Source organism: Atractosteus spatula, chromosome 14 (genome assembly GCF_055471065.1).
Source record: "Atractosteus spatula isolate fAtrSpa1 chromosome 14, fAtrSpa1.hap1, whole genome shotgun sequence".
In the NCBI taxonomy this organism is placed as follows: Eukaryota; Metazoa; Chordata; class Actinopteri; order Semionotiformes; family Lepisosteidae; genus Atractosteus; species Atractosteus spatula.
The window spans coordinates 9,966,677-9,980,946 of record NC_142719.1 but is presented as its reverse complement, the minus strand read 5'-3'; the positions used below and the strand labels follow the sequence as shown (position 1 = coordinate 9,980,946).

Here is a 14,270-nt window from a genome sequence, read left to right as displayed (position 1 = left end):
GTATTGGAAACAGTGTCTTAACTACCATTCAGGGCTGTGTTATTGTGAGTAAGCATGTGTAAATATAATTCTGTGTTTATCTAAGGATTGGACTGTATGTAGAACTTGGTGTTGCTGTCAACAATAGCAAAGCCTAACATTCTTGGTTGTGTAATATGGATGCAAGAAGATTTAAAATCAGTGGATTACATTTAGATCATGGCTCTTCTAAAATTGAGACATTCAAAGTAGCTAATCTACAGTACCTGCACACTGTAGAGTGCCATTCGTTTTAATAAAGTATTATTTGTTAACTCTGTCGGCACAGTTGAAGTTAAGTCGTTGTAGATCACTTTCATTAAGAATGTATGTATAGGACATACGTAATGTACATGTACCAAAGAAAGAATAAGAATATAGTTTATGACACCAAAAATATATAGAGGCTTACAAACAATAAAAAGCATTTGTTCTCATCTGTTGCCTTTTTCCATCATATACAGCTTTTCACAAAGCATCATCTAACTCTTCTTTATTTCAGCACATGATCTGCACAAAACAGTTTTAAAAGCTTACGTAAATATAATTTATACCAGGAAAAATGCCTCAAAGCTGGAATATAATTGCACAGCACGCAGACAGATCAAATAGATTCTGATATACACATGACGAACATGGATGGAATAATAGAACAGATGTATTTTATTTCTGCAAGCAAGAAAGGGTATGTGATGAGGCATGCTGGATAAATGCTTAAAGATAAATATGTAAAAAAACTGGGCATAGGAAATAAAACTGTGTGATAAATCTTTCCAACATTCAAAAGCTTTTAAGTTTTGGTACAATCAGCAACATGTACAGTAGCGTGGGTACTCACGTAAGCATCTGGGAAAGCTCTGTACTTGGGGATGATGTTCCTTCCCGTCTCAGGAGCTGTAACAAAGGAGGAGCTCCTTTGGATGTCATTAAAGATTGGTTTGTGAAGGTCTAAGGTGTTAGAAGGCAGGTTGACGTTTGATGGAATATTTGTCATAGTCTGTTTCATTAATTCCAGAGGGCTGGGAGGAAAGCTGATCCTGGAAGGCAGGTCAACGAATGTGGGCTTCTGAAGGTCCAGACTATTGGAACTGAGGCTGGTTTTGGACTGGAGAGCATCAGAAGTTGGGGTCTTTTGCTCCAGTGGTGTAGGTGGGAGGCTGATCCTGGTTGTCTCTGGCCCACCGCTGACCGAGCTTGGTGGGGATAACAGGTAGGAGAAACGGTTGAAGGTGCTGGACTTTTGGGTATCTGCCTGAGCTGGGTCCTTGTCTGCAGAACCAGAGAGATCTGGCAAGGAAGACTGTCGGAAAAGACTGCTAGAAAGAGGCCCATTGACCTTGCCATTTTCACTTGTCTTGTCTGTTAAGCGATAATTAGAGAACAGCAGGCTGCTGTCCAGCCTGGAGTAGGGCCTGTCTTCTGAGGAGCTCAAAGCATTCTCAGGTGTCTGTGAAGGAGCACTCTCAGGAGAGCCAGTCCCCAGAGACCCTTTCCTGAAAACAATGCTGCTGTCAGCAGATGCTCTCATTGGCAGAGTGAAAGGTGTCCTGGCCTTTTCTTCTGAGTCTTGTTCCTTCTGTCTTCTCATCATTTCCAAGGGTGACACTAATTCCTTTCCCATGTTCAAGCGCAATCCCAGGTCCTTAGGAAGAACTGGTTTGGTTGGTTCTTGTGCTGGCACCACGGAGTCAACAGAATCCATAGACTTCGAGCACTCGAAGGGGGTTTGTGCATCATGGGTAGGTAGGTCCTCTTCAATAGGAGGCAAGGAGTAGAAGCTGGGGAGAGACATTGGCCGGGGAGGCCTTGGGCCCCTGTGTGGTCTCAGAACCAAAGGTGGATCCATGTTCCTCAAAGTGTCCACAAAACTGTCCATTTCATGTGGAGAGTCTGGGTCTTCTGGAGGTGGAGAGGGTGGGAACTCCACTCGCTTGGCTGTGAAGACACCACTGAAAACAGAGTCAACATCAGAGCCGTCCTCTGCATGTATCTGGGAATACCACTGGTAATATAAGTCTTCACCAGGCTCCTCCCAGCTCTGCTCAGCTCTGCTATCAGACAAAAAACTGTGTTGACCTTTGGAATCATTGTTGGCTGCTGGAGCTGTCACGTGACTACTAGGCATTTGTTCTCCCTCATGCCGAGTAAAGTAGCTTTCCCTGTTAAATGCTGAGGGAGCAGAGCGTCTGGTATCCAGGTTTTCTTCACTGAAAGGCTTTAAAAAGTCTTCCATTTCTTTTTTACAGTCTGTGTCTCTAGACATTGTTGCCTCAGGTTTATTTTCATGTGCATCTGCATACTCTCTGGGAGATGAAGTGATACTCTCCAAATGATCCCTTGAAGGGTTCTCAGCTGTGTTCTGTAATGCAGGGAAATTGCTGTAGCTGTCTACTTCAGACAGGTAGTGGAACTCATGAATAGGACGTTTGGTCCCACCGTTCTGTACCACGATGTTGGAGCCTGCTGGGGAATTGCTGCTCTTGACGAGTGACATCTTGTGGAACCACGTCTTGCTGTCATCCTTGCTGTCCTCCTGGATAGCAGGCTTTACGGTCAGTGTGGTGTTCAGTATGCCGAATCCAGAGTTAGCCACGGTGCCATTTATAGCTGTACTCTGAGATCCATTCCTAGCCATCTCGTCCAGTCCCAGAGAGTGGGGATTCCCAAGATGAAAATCCTCATTTACCAGGCGTGGAACATTGAAAATACTGTAATAAAGCAAATATATAGTAGAAGTTTTAATTTGAGTAGCTCTTGAACAAAAATACCCCATTTGATGTCTATGATTTAAGTACAATTGACAGTATGCACATTTTAAACTGCATCCTGAAACAAATAGTAAATGAAAGATAGAGATATGAAAAAAAAGCTTAGTATTGTGTCACCAGGTCACTGCTGTTTACTTGGATAGTGACCTTTAAATATTCTTCCTCATGATTCAAATATAGATGCATTAACAGCCAAATACTGTATATACTGACTACATAACAACCACCCTTTTTACAAAGAACTTAGGCTAGGCCTTTGCGGGAATGTGCCTGCTAATAATGAACTAACAGTATTCCAGCTTTCTTTGACGAGAACACACATGCCTCTCCAAGAGGTGTGAGCTGTTATCTCTTTTGCAGTATCCATGATACATGATATTCTTCAACTTCTAAGCACCTTTACAACAATGATTTGCAATCTAACTGCCATACCCTGTGAAGAACACCTGCCCTTGTTTGAACACAGCAATGAATTTAAAAGGACCAAAACCAAAGGAGAATATGCGAAACTATTGAGGAGGTGTGGCAGAGACAGACAACAAACAGGGCAGTGAAGCACATATTAGGAGTTATGAACAATGTGCCCTCTAATAGAACATACATTGCTTTTAAAATTGCTTCTATTACTGTTCTTTGGGAAATATGTTAAGTTCTAACCAGGAATATTGTTACCATTCCTTTGTAGAAAAAATAGTCTTTGATGGTTCTTTTAAAATTATTTTTCATTCTTAACTACTATACTATTAAAAAAGTTTATTGTAGGAGGAAAATACCCTTTGAACCTAATGCAGAAAGGACAAAAGACAAAGTACTGTTGATTCTCTGGCCTTTGTCATGAGATGTCTGTAACATTGCCTTTTATTGTTTTTCTCACGCTTCAAAGATTTTTTTTTTATTTACAATATATTGTTTGGGGTTTGACTTTTAATTTCTCCACTACAACCCAATCTTGCCTGCCTGGAATGGCAGTGCTACTCCACCTCAATCCCAGGCTCCGCAGACATGCCAATAAGAACTGCAAGTGCTTGAACACGCAGCAGTGACATGCCAAATCAGATGGTAGGATTAATCAGAGCTAATGTAAGCACCTTTTAATCTTCTGCCTTCTGCCAAAACAAATGTGGGAGACGGGAACTCGACACTCAAAGAGAAGGCGTGGTCTGAGGTTTCAGACCGACTCATCTGGTATGTCTTCTGTTGGCTGTGCAAAATGTGCTCATCCAGGTATGAAACGCAAAGCTGGAGTATAAGCTAAGCGATCCTCCATCAGATGTCTGGGGATTCCCCTGGACCCTAGCAGAAACGTTTAGGGGACCTGCAGAAACCTAGAGACACCCTGCCCTCCCACAGCTAGCAATTCACTCACACTGTTGCAGTGGGTCGGTTGTTGTGCATTTGATACGTTTTAATCAATTGACAGCTGCACAGTCCATAGGAGACTTTGGGCACATAATTCATGCATTTTCCACACTGATCACAACCCCCCTCTAACAACAGTCTTCCCTTCACATATTACATGACACTAACAAACATTAACACTTCCATTTAGTATAATTTTTTAAACATCACATATGAATAAATGTAAAATTGTTTTTATCTGTGAATTGAACCCCTTACTTGGAAGTGAATCCGGAATGTATCCTCCTTTAAATACGTGTATTCTTATGGAATTATGCATTTTGCTACAGTACATAAATACTAGTTGCTGAAGGGATTCCTCTAGGTCCTAGGACATAGCTCTCTAGGACATGGTTTGCAGACACCTGGGCCACATGCCTTAATTTCAGCCCAGTGCTGTGGTTGTTCAGGCACTCAAGAGATTGTAGTGTTATCACTGAGGTTACACTTCAACAGACATGATAGTTCTAGTGCTTGCACATGGGGCTTGCAATACAAAAACATTATACTGTTTGTCTTCCTGATGCTCTCTTAACATAAATTCAACATTTATTAATAGTTTTGCACCAACACCCCCTCCATGTACTACATATTTTATAATGTTATTGTGTTGGCACAAATTTCCAGTTCTGGGACAATACTGGCTGGTCTATTAAAGAACAAATACGAGGATACTCCTTGTGCAATACAATCTGACCAACGATAATTCACACTGAAAATCAAGAAATCACAGCACATTGAAAATAATCTCTACGTATTAAAAACTCATCACAACGGCTTTTGATTTATTTGGCATTTCATCAACAAAATTATAACTTAAATGCCAATAAAAATGAGTATATATTTTTTTGCAAACTCAGCTTTGTCTATGACTAGCTGCAACAGAAGTAATTACAGGTGTTTCCTATTTCAGCATGCTGAAAACCAAACCTCTAGTAAATCAATCTGCAAAAGCCTACAGCTGATTCCAGTATAATCATGTTAGGGTCTGCTGTTCATGAAAGCACCATCACCTATGTACTTAAACACTCGAAAGGAGTTCCTTCTTGTGGTCAGATTATGGTGACGTGGTATTCTCATTTTTGTGGTAATTGCTGTAGAAATTATCCATGGGAGTATTTGGTGAGCTCTAGTGCAGGCCTGTAACATTTTAATCATCTCTGATAAATAAGTGTTTGAAACGAGGCTAAATCTTAAGGTTGGAATTGCCATCCATTCATTTTATTGTTAATTTGCCATTTAAAAAGGCAAAATAATTCATTTTGAAATGAAATCTGTGTTATCCAAGAACATATTGGATTAAAAAAGCTTAAAATCTTGAATACAAAGTATGCTGCCCTAAACATTTTAAACACTTTAGTAACCTACTACATCCTACAGTATATAGAAGTACAGTATATAGAAACTATAAATGTACTGATAAAGTACTTTTTAAAGTAGTTTTAAAAACAATGTAATGGCTAGTAATGTCTTAATGTATTTAGGTCTGTACTTTGTATTAATGTACTGTACTGTAGTTACTGAAGTTCTTACCACTTTTATAGCTGCTATGATATAAAGTGGTATTGGTCACTCTTGGTATATTCCTTAAATTGCACCTCATAATCCTTAAAATCCTTAAAGTATTCTTCAGCATCTCAGAATACTGTATTTAGCAATTAAGGATCAATATAGTAATTAATTCCTTGGAGGTTTCTGCAGAAACTTGACCTCACCTGGGTTCATTCCTGACTTGGTCTCAGCACATTTTAAACAGACACCTGTTGTACAGTATTTGACATTTCAGACATTACTAAAAGGTGTAAATAAACGTATCCGAAATAGCTATTGTGGCAAGTATGGAGGTATTGTATTGTATGTTCTAATGTATATGCAATGGGCATTTCTAAAACACTTATTCATGTTAATAACAGAGGTGATTAGAGGTGTATTCAAACTTTAAAACTTCCTGGGTTTAGAACTGCCTGGAACTTCATAGTACAATGGAGGATACACCTTGTGAGTGTCTTATTCAGCATTTTGTGGAATTTTACATCACTAAATCTCAGTTCAAACCTTTGCTGAACTGTGCTGTGACATCTTGCATCTCTACTGTAAAGTTCTGTAATAGCATGGAATGTAAAATAACAAGACTGACTTCCCGTTTTATAAGATATAGATAGAAATTTATAATTTCCATAATTTAATTATATAAGAAATAGAAATAGATCATTTATGGTCTTTTTTTCCAGAACTCACAGGTTTACTAGAAAGGTACGGTAGTTGTAAACACGAACACAAGAGCTATAAAATGAGGACATTCACTTGTGCTTTCTGGATTACATGCTTTACTGCAGCATTTGGTGATTATTTTATTTGTGGAAATGCTGCACCAGCAGATACAGTGACATCGCCTCTGACTTCCCTGCCTTCTTGCACTTTTTTTTTCCATGCTGGTACCTATCATTTAGCCGAGCCTGAAATCTTATTGTTCAGAGAGGCATTTCACAACGTCAGCAAACCATGTTCTGACCAGGGAACATCCCCAACAGAAATACTGGCAGAGGTTCTAGAATGTTATCCTACCTGCGTGACTTCTCTGAATTTGCATTGAATGTGTATGATTCTCAGACTAAAGGTTGTAATTTTCCACTCAGATAAGGCATGACTAATCCACATTTCTGGGTTCGTCAGTTCTAAAGCATTGTTCTACTTATTGCTGTTAAAGCTGTCAGAAGACGTTGACAACTCTGGATAGATGTACAGTAGTAACTTGGCAGAGGGTGCTTAAGACAAACCTTGAGGAGGGCCAAATTAATTTAAAAAAAACTCACCATTAGTTTTCCAGATTATTGTTTCAAAGAAAACTGAAGACAAAGACGAAAAACCCCACAGAATCTAGTCCTCTGCAGCCTTTGCAAAATTTGCTGCCCACTTTCAACCACAGATCTTCAAAATCTCTCCAATACTTCTCCAATCTTCCACCACGCTTTTAAAGAGGAATTAAATGGAAGTCCCCTAGAAAACCTTTTATTCTGACATAAATCTGTGTTTATTTTTTCAACCGCAAGGAATACATTCATTGGAGAAAAAGAAGATGAAAAGATTAAGAGAGAGTAAAAATGGGAAAATATGGTTCAGTCTTGGCCTTTAATTAACACCATGAAGTTTTTTTTAAGTGTATTCTAGAAAAACTACCACCAGGGGCAGGATATTTCAAGCTTGTCACTTGGAGCAATTTGGTGTGGGCAGACTTGAGAAATGCAATGTACTATCCTTCTTTCTCTCTCAAATGTATCTGCAGCTTGTAAAACCTGCAGTCGATGAATGACTAAGCAGTAGGAACCTTACTGGTTTATCTGCAATGTATTTCATAATCTTATTTGTCACTCCTCCATGGACTTCTTTGTGTTTTGATGGACCTGCCATTCCTAGTGGATGTCATTGCAAGTTAAAGCAGTTTCCCTAGTTCAGTCTTGGCCTCTGAGATGTGGGTTCCTTTTGGGAGTTTAGTTATGCCTCACGGGGTGTGTCAGCAATGCCGATCTGGTGAGAAAAGTGCCAACAGCTTGTCTTTCAGAGTGAGATAGCTGTGTCTCTCTCTAATGCTAAAACGATTGTAAGTTTCTGTGCGTAACTCATCTGGGATTCATCATGTGCACTTATACCTAAGGAAAAATCTGACTGTTCTGCAACCAGATGAAACAAAGCTGGTTTTCACAGATTATACAAGCTTACAAACTTTGAAATGCTTTTTTACTCCTCGGTCTTTGAACACATTTGTGTGCACTGTTAGCAGTTTTTCATTTTGTCAGTTAACTGAGGTATACACACTGCTATGTTAAAACGAAAGGTTTTCTTCGAATTTCCCTGCCAAGGTACCTTTTGTTGTGAAGGGCAAAAATGAATTCCCCTTTACTATGTACATTTTTCCAGGGTGTCATGATAACTAATTTCACATAAACATCTAATTAATGCTCCTTCATACTCCCTCTTTAAATCAACAGACTTATTTTCATTTAAACCAACTGACTTGCAGCAAATTCGCACATTACTTCAGGTTCTCAAAACCGGCAAAAACCATGTAAGAGGGAGGAGAGTGATTGAACACTTTATTTTCATTTGCCATTTTTGTCTTGAAGATTTAAATGAGATAAAATGCCAGAAAACATACTGTATTGCATTTTCTGTCTTCCTTTATAAATGGATTGTAAATTGGATAAGCCAATGATTTCCACACATGTATTTCTGTTTTAGTTTGGTTCATTGCTATCTGCAGGTATCTGAGAACTATTTACTTTCACTGTGTGTACATACAATAATGATAATGCTATTTCAATAACTAACAATATAATCCAGCATATTAATTATGGTTATCATCCTGCCCCATTACAGCCCTAATATTAGGACAGTTCAGATTCTCATTTTTTCACCATTTAACACAGATTTCTTTTTCAAAGTTAGTAATTGTCCTACAGTACCTCTTGTAATCCAAGAGAAATTAGTTGATTATTAGGCAATGCTGATCTATTTTGTGTCCCATTGCTAACAATGATATTAATTAACATAATCTTTTAAATAACTGAAAGCATGCAACATGTTTCAAGATATCTAGAATACATACTTTACAAAGACAAAATAAGATTTCTACAAATAATGCATAGCTATGTATGGTCTACAGTTTAATTTTTTTTCAAATTTACCTGGAAAATATTTTATTATTTTATTATTATAATAAGGCCAGTTATAAACCATGCCCAGCTGTCTTTGTATTACCAGACAAAGTCACAGCTTTACTTGAATGTTTATGTCTCTTCGAGTCAAAGTGAATTTTAACATTCCTTACTGTGATTTCCTGAGTTGATTGGCAAATGCAGATGCTGTTCAGTCACCAGAGACTGAGCTTATATAGTATATACTCACCAGAAATGATTAAACGAATGACATAACCAGATCTTATACTGCTGGCCCAATTCATTATAATCCTTGTCTTAAGAATAGCTAGACCTGTGTGTCCTGTAAACAAAGCATGATGTCCCTGAAGGTATCTCAAGGTAATTGTTGTTTTAAATTTAAACAGTCCTGTGCTGGAAAAGAGAACCTAGATGAAACAGCATTAATGCACTCAACAGCTGGACGCAGACCTGACAAACTGCTACAAACATTGGCATTACAGTACTTGTGGAAAAACTCATTATTTTGAAAATGCCTGTTGCAAAATCAATATTATAACCCCCCCTTTCCAGCACAGGCAGGATGCAAACTACATGCCTGCATGCTCTGAAACAAGCAATGACATATTCTGCTGCTTTTCTTTTGAACCACGTGCCCAGGGTATACATACAGTTGAAGAGTTCAGTGCCAGATTGGAAGCTTGACATATCTCCCACTTTTAATGCTGCAAGCCTGCAGGCACATGGCTAACCACAAGGCTGCCTTTTGCAAAGCAAGAACTCTCAGACTCCAAACCTACCCACCCTTGACTGTCATGCATCTGTCCTTGCAGTGTCAAGATCATGGTCACCTAATGACGGGACTAATTTGAAGCCAACAATTCTGTGGATTTATGTAACATCCACTTGTGATGTGAGTGGAGTTCTTCACTAGTTGATCCTCTTGCTAGACCCCAGCAAGTCTGTTCTTGTCACTGACATCTGTTCAGTCTATGGACAGCAGGATATACAGTATATACAATATATACTGTATGTAGGAATACACTAGGTCTTAGAAGGAATTAAATACACTACAAATTATATATAGAACATCCTAAGAAGTGAGAAAAGGTATTAAAATGTTCTGGATTTTCTGGGTCCTGGATATTCTAGGCAGCAAAGAAGAAGGGTTTGCAAATTTCACTTTATAACCCGTGTGCATATGAACACAAGCTCACAAACAACGGGAGGCCATTTGGCTGATCTAGCTCAGTTGCTAGTGGCTGGTTGATCCAAGGATACCATTCTGCTATTTAGTGGAATCCAGGGTATCAGTTTCAACAACATGAATGGGGAGCTTGTTCCACTTTCCAACAACCCGGTAATAATTGCTCACCTTATTTTTTAATCCTCCTAATTGTTTCCGAAGGCTGGAAGTGGAACACATATGTTAAAAAAAACTCTTTCTTTCAGTGAGAAATGCACACTGTTATTATGTTATTACCCTTATTACCTTCTTCTTTTCCTGAACTGAAACCCTGACAGACCCACTGTTCTTGCAATACTGAAACACTGAAATTAGTGATGTGGAAATGCAGGAAAAAGTGAAAATTAAAAATCATTTTGTCTTTCTTTAGCATTTCCTAGCTATATTGTTTTCTATAATAATGCTGACAACAGAGCAAATGTTAAATTGAAATTAATATGAACTTTAGAATGAGAAATTAGCTGCTTTTGTCTATGTTTGCACTTTAGACTCATTAAATATATTTTGAAACAATTATGAATAGTTAATTTCATAAGTCAGAAAGCTGTATCACTAACAGCCTCCTTGCAAAACAAATACACACGTGTAAAGAGCAATGACATCACTATCAGGTCAAAGGCTGGTGTTGGCTGGGACCAAAACAATATTATTTACAAAGATATAGCATAAGAGTTTAAATTAAAAACAGTATTTGAAAACTGAATGATTTCTAAAATCTGGACTGATGTTCCAATTCTTAGAAGAGTTAATAGATAAATAACATGGTAGAAATACTGTAATAAAACTAAGGAAAAGCAAAGGGAATGCATCACATATGCACAGGAACCCACTGGAAAGCTATAATCACAATGCAAATTTATAAGGCTGAACTTTGATACAAGTAACCTGATGACAATCATCACTGAAGTACAAATTTAAAGCATTTTACACAGGATCAAAAGAAAATTAAATCACTTTGATTGTGTTAATTGAAGATGTGGTTTAAGAAATCACAACCAAAACAGCTTCCATTCATAAAGATCACACTGAAATAAACAACATTCATTCACATCTAATGTAAATAAATTATGTTTTCCCATTTCAATTGTACACAGTTTGACTTGCAATAAAATTCCAATTAGTTAACATGAACCAATTTACCTTCAAAACTCTTTATACTCTTTATAGGTGCCAAGTTATTTCATTGGATTTCCTGCATTTTGCAATGCATTTTTATGCAACACAAAAGTCCCAAAGGTTCACAAGGCTTAAAACTTTTCCAGTAATAAAAACTGATTTAACAAGGCTAATTGAATCGGAACAATGAAACCCTGTCTAGTCTCCTTGACAGAAAAGCAAGTTTGAAGCAGAAAAAATATTCTTTGTTATAATATACAGGTTGCAGAGCTTCAGAAATGTAATTTTATACTTTAGAAAAGGCATTCTACACTTTGTGTATTCTCTTTAACTAAACCAACCTTTTCCCTTTTAAGATGTACACAGCAGTATAGAACAAGCAAAGGTACAAAAATAATGGAATAGTGTATGAAATATGAAATGCACTGTGAAAACCTTTAAAATATGCTGGTAAGAGTATTTGAAGCTGAAATCTTTGATCAATTTTAAGTAAATTACTCTTATTTTCATATAGAGACATATGTGGCTTCCCTTTTTCTGTTTTATAATTATACTCACAAAGAAGGGCATTGTACCACACATCTTCTGCTTGGAGCATTTTTCTAATCGTACCTGATAAGCCCAACATATCTTGTTTTTGGTTCATATCCTCTGTACTACCAGATAATGCATACTCACGTAAGCACAAAAACCATATAAGCACAGAATTCACTATTATATTCTACATTAAACTTATGGTGAGCTTATTTTTAGAACTTGCTACTCACTTTTCAGCTGTTCTCTCTCCAGGGCAAACGACAGGAGCTGATCTGTCATTCAGGTGGAAGTTACTGGAGGTGTTTCGCTGTGAGCACACTTCCCTGTGTGATACTTCCTGGCCCTGTTCCTGAGAGGGAGGGGCAGCTAGCTGCTCTGGGTGCTTCAGGTTTTCTGTGTTGTTTGCCACGGTCTCCTCCCTGTCCTCTGCTCTACACCCTCCTGTGGGCGGAGATGCCAAGGATTCCTCTCTTTTAGAAACCTGCTGAACAGGTTCCTTCAGAAATTCTTCACTCCCTTCATAGTCCCAGGCCCTCCTCTGTATTGATTCGTGGTCCACTACCTCACAGATGGGCAGGCGTTGTTCTGTCTGCTTAATCTTGGCTTGACCTGGTCCAGTCTCAAAACTGGCTTCTTTTTCTTCGAAATTCCTAGGTGCTGGTCCTGATTGGCCTAAGTCCTTCAGGTCCTCCCTGCTGCTTTCAAACTGCCTAAGCACCCAGTTTTCTTTGTTTGCAAGGAGCACAGAAGATTGGACTGTGCAATTAGTGTCTTTCTCCTCTTGAGCTATTATTTCTGTCTCATCCTGAAAGATCTCACGTAGCTCTCCCCTTATCTCAACTTTGTTATGGTCAGCTGAATCAGTGTCACTGATTTTTGTGCCCTCTATGTCAGGATGGGTATTTTGTAAGGATTTTTTGTCAGGGGTATCTTTGTTTCTCTCCCTTATTAAGCTTTGATCTCCTCGAAATTCATGTTCTGTTTGATTTCTTTGATTCAGATCTTGATCAAGCTTGGTATCAGGGATTTCCTCTTGCTCAGTTGGGGATACATCTGATGACAACTCATCTGAATAAAGCTGGTCTTTATAGATGTTTGAGAAAGAACTATTACCCCAAAACTTCTGTTGACAGCTTTCATTAGTTTCTGATTTGTTTTCTTCTGAAGTGCCTAGTCCATCATCTAAACAATGCAGAACCATATTTTCACCTAGGCTATGGTTTTCCACTGTTTCAGTAGGCAAGACAGTGCTGCCAGGTGTGAAGGCACTCTTTCTGCTACTGCCCCTAGTCGATTCTTCCACCTGGGCTAATGTGTTTCCAACTTGAGATCCGGACCCAATCTCATGATTCTTCTTCGATACCAAAGGTTCTTGTGATGGGGAGATGTCCACAGCTAGGCTGGCCTTGTTAGGAGGCTGCTCTGCTGATCCACTAATTCTTTCTCTCTCAGCTGTTTCATATCCCTTAGAATTTTCACCCTGCTGCCATAATTCTTCTGTGTCTTCTGCTGCAATTAAACTGTAATCATCAGGTCTGTCTTCAGCCATCTGATGAACATTCCTCATCTCTTCTTCAGTGGAATCATTCTTGGTATTTACTGAATCAGCCTCTAAAGACAAAGCCCTGTATAAAGCTGATTTAACTGGGCTAGAACCGCCAACTGAAGAATTTAATTTTAATCTCTCTGGACTGCTCTTCAGGGGACCTGCAGCAGACGTCGCTTTATCATTACTTGTTTGACCAGAATATCTCCTCTGGATCTTTTTCTGAAGCTGCTTTTGCTCTTCGCTCACTGGTCTTTCTAAGTTGGAATCTGAAATATTCTCTGCTGACTTGGGCAAGCACTCTGGAGGTCTCCCAGGATCAGCCGTCTGCCCTGCCACTTCCCCCTCCTCGAAATCTTCTTCCTGATGATCTACAGCCTGAAGCTGGTTGAGGTCAGGGGAGATAGAAGCTTCTACCTCCGGGTTAGGCAAAGTTTCAGAGGATTTCAACAACTGAAAACGAACATGCCTGTACTGGGAGGCATCCACCATCTCCTCCTGCATCTCAGATGTGGAGTCATGGATCTCAGCAGACTCTCCATTGCCCAAATCTTCTGTTGTACCTGTAACGCTTTTCTCAAAAGTTTCTTCAAAATTCAGGTTGATGGAACTTTTTGTAATGTCCTTCTTTTTCTTCCTCCACCCAAAAGTAAAGGTTCCAAATTTCTTTGACTTGCTGCTCTTATGCAGTTCAGATTCTGAGTAACTTAGGCTTCCCTTCTGTGAAAACAGGTAAAAAACAGAGAGTTCGGGGTTACTTTCAGTTGTGAGAAGATAACAATTTATTGGCCATATACAATTTGTTGTATAAGGAATTTGTCTTTTCACATACCCCAACTTGCTCTCCCTGAGACACACAGACAGGGAGAGAAGCTTGGGGTCAGAGCGCAGGGTCAGCCATTTATATGGCACCCCTGGAGCAGTTGGGGTTAAGGGCCTTGCTTAGGGGCCCAATAGAATAGGATTCCTCTGCCGGCCAGGGGATACGA

General features: G+C 39.0%; 1 protein-coding gene across 1 annotated transcript in view; it reads right to left on the bottom strand.

Moving 5' to 3' along the window:
• crybg2 (crystallin beta-gamma domain containing 2) overlaps window positions 1–14,270 on the bottom strand; it is a 62,030-nt gene that overhangs the window by 27,077 nt on the left and 20,683 nt on the right. The window contains exons 3-4 of the mRNA XM_088933252.1: window positions 11,966–14,001; window positions 857–2,726 (exon numbers count right to left, since the gene is read on the bottom strand). Of these exons, the coding sequence (XP_088789378.1) occupies window positions 857–2,726; window positions 11,966–14,001 (3,906 nt within the window). The remainder of the gene's footprint in view (window positions 1–856; window positions 2,727–11,965; window positions 14,002–14,270) is intronic.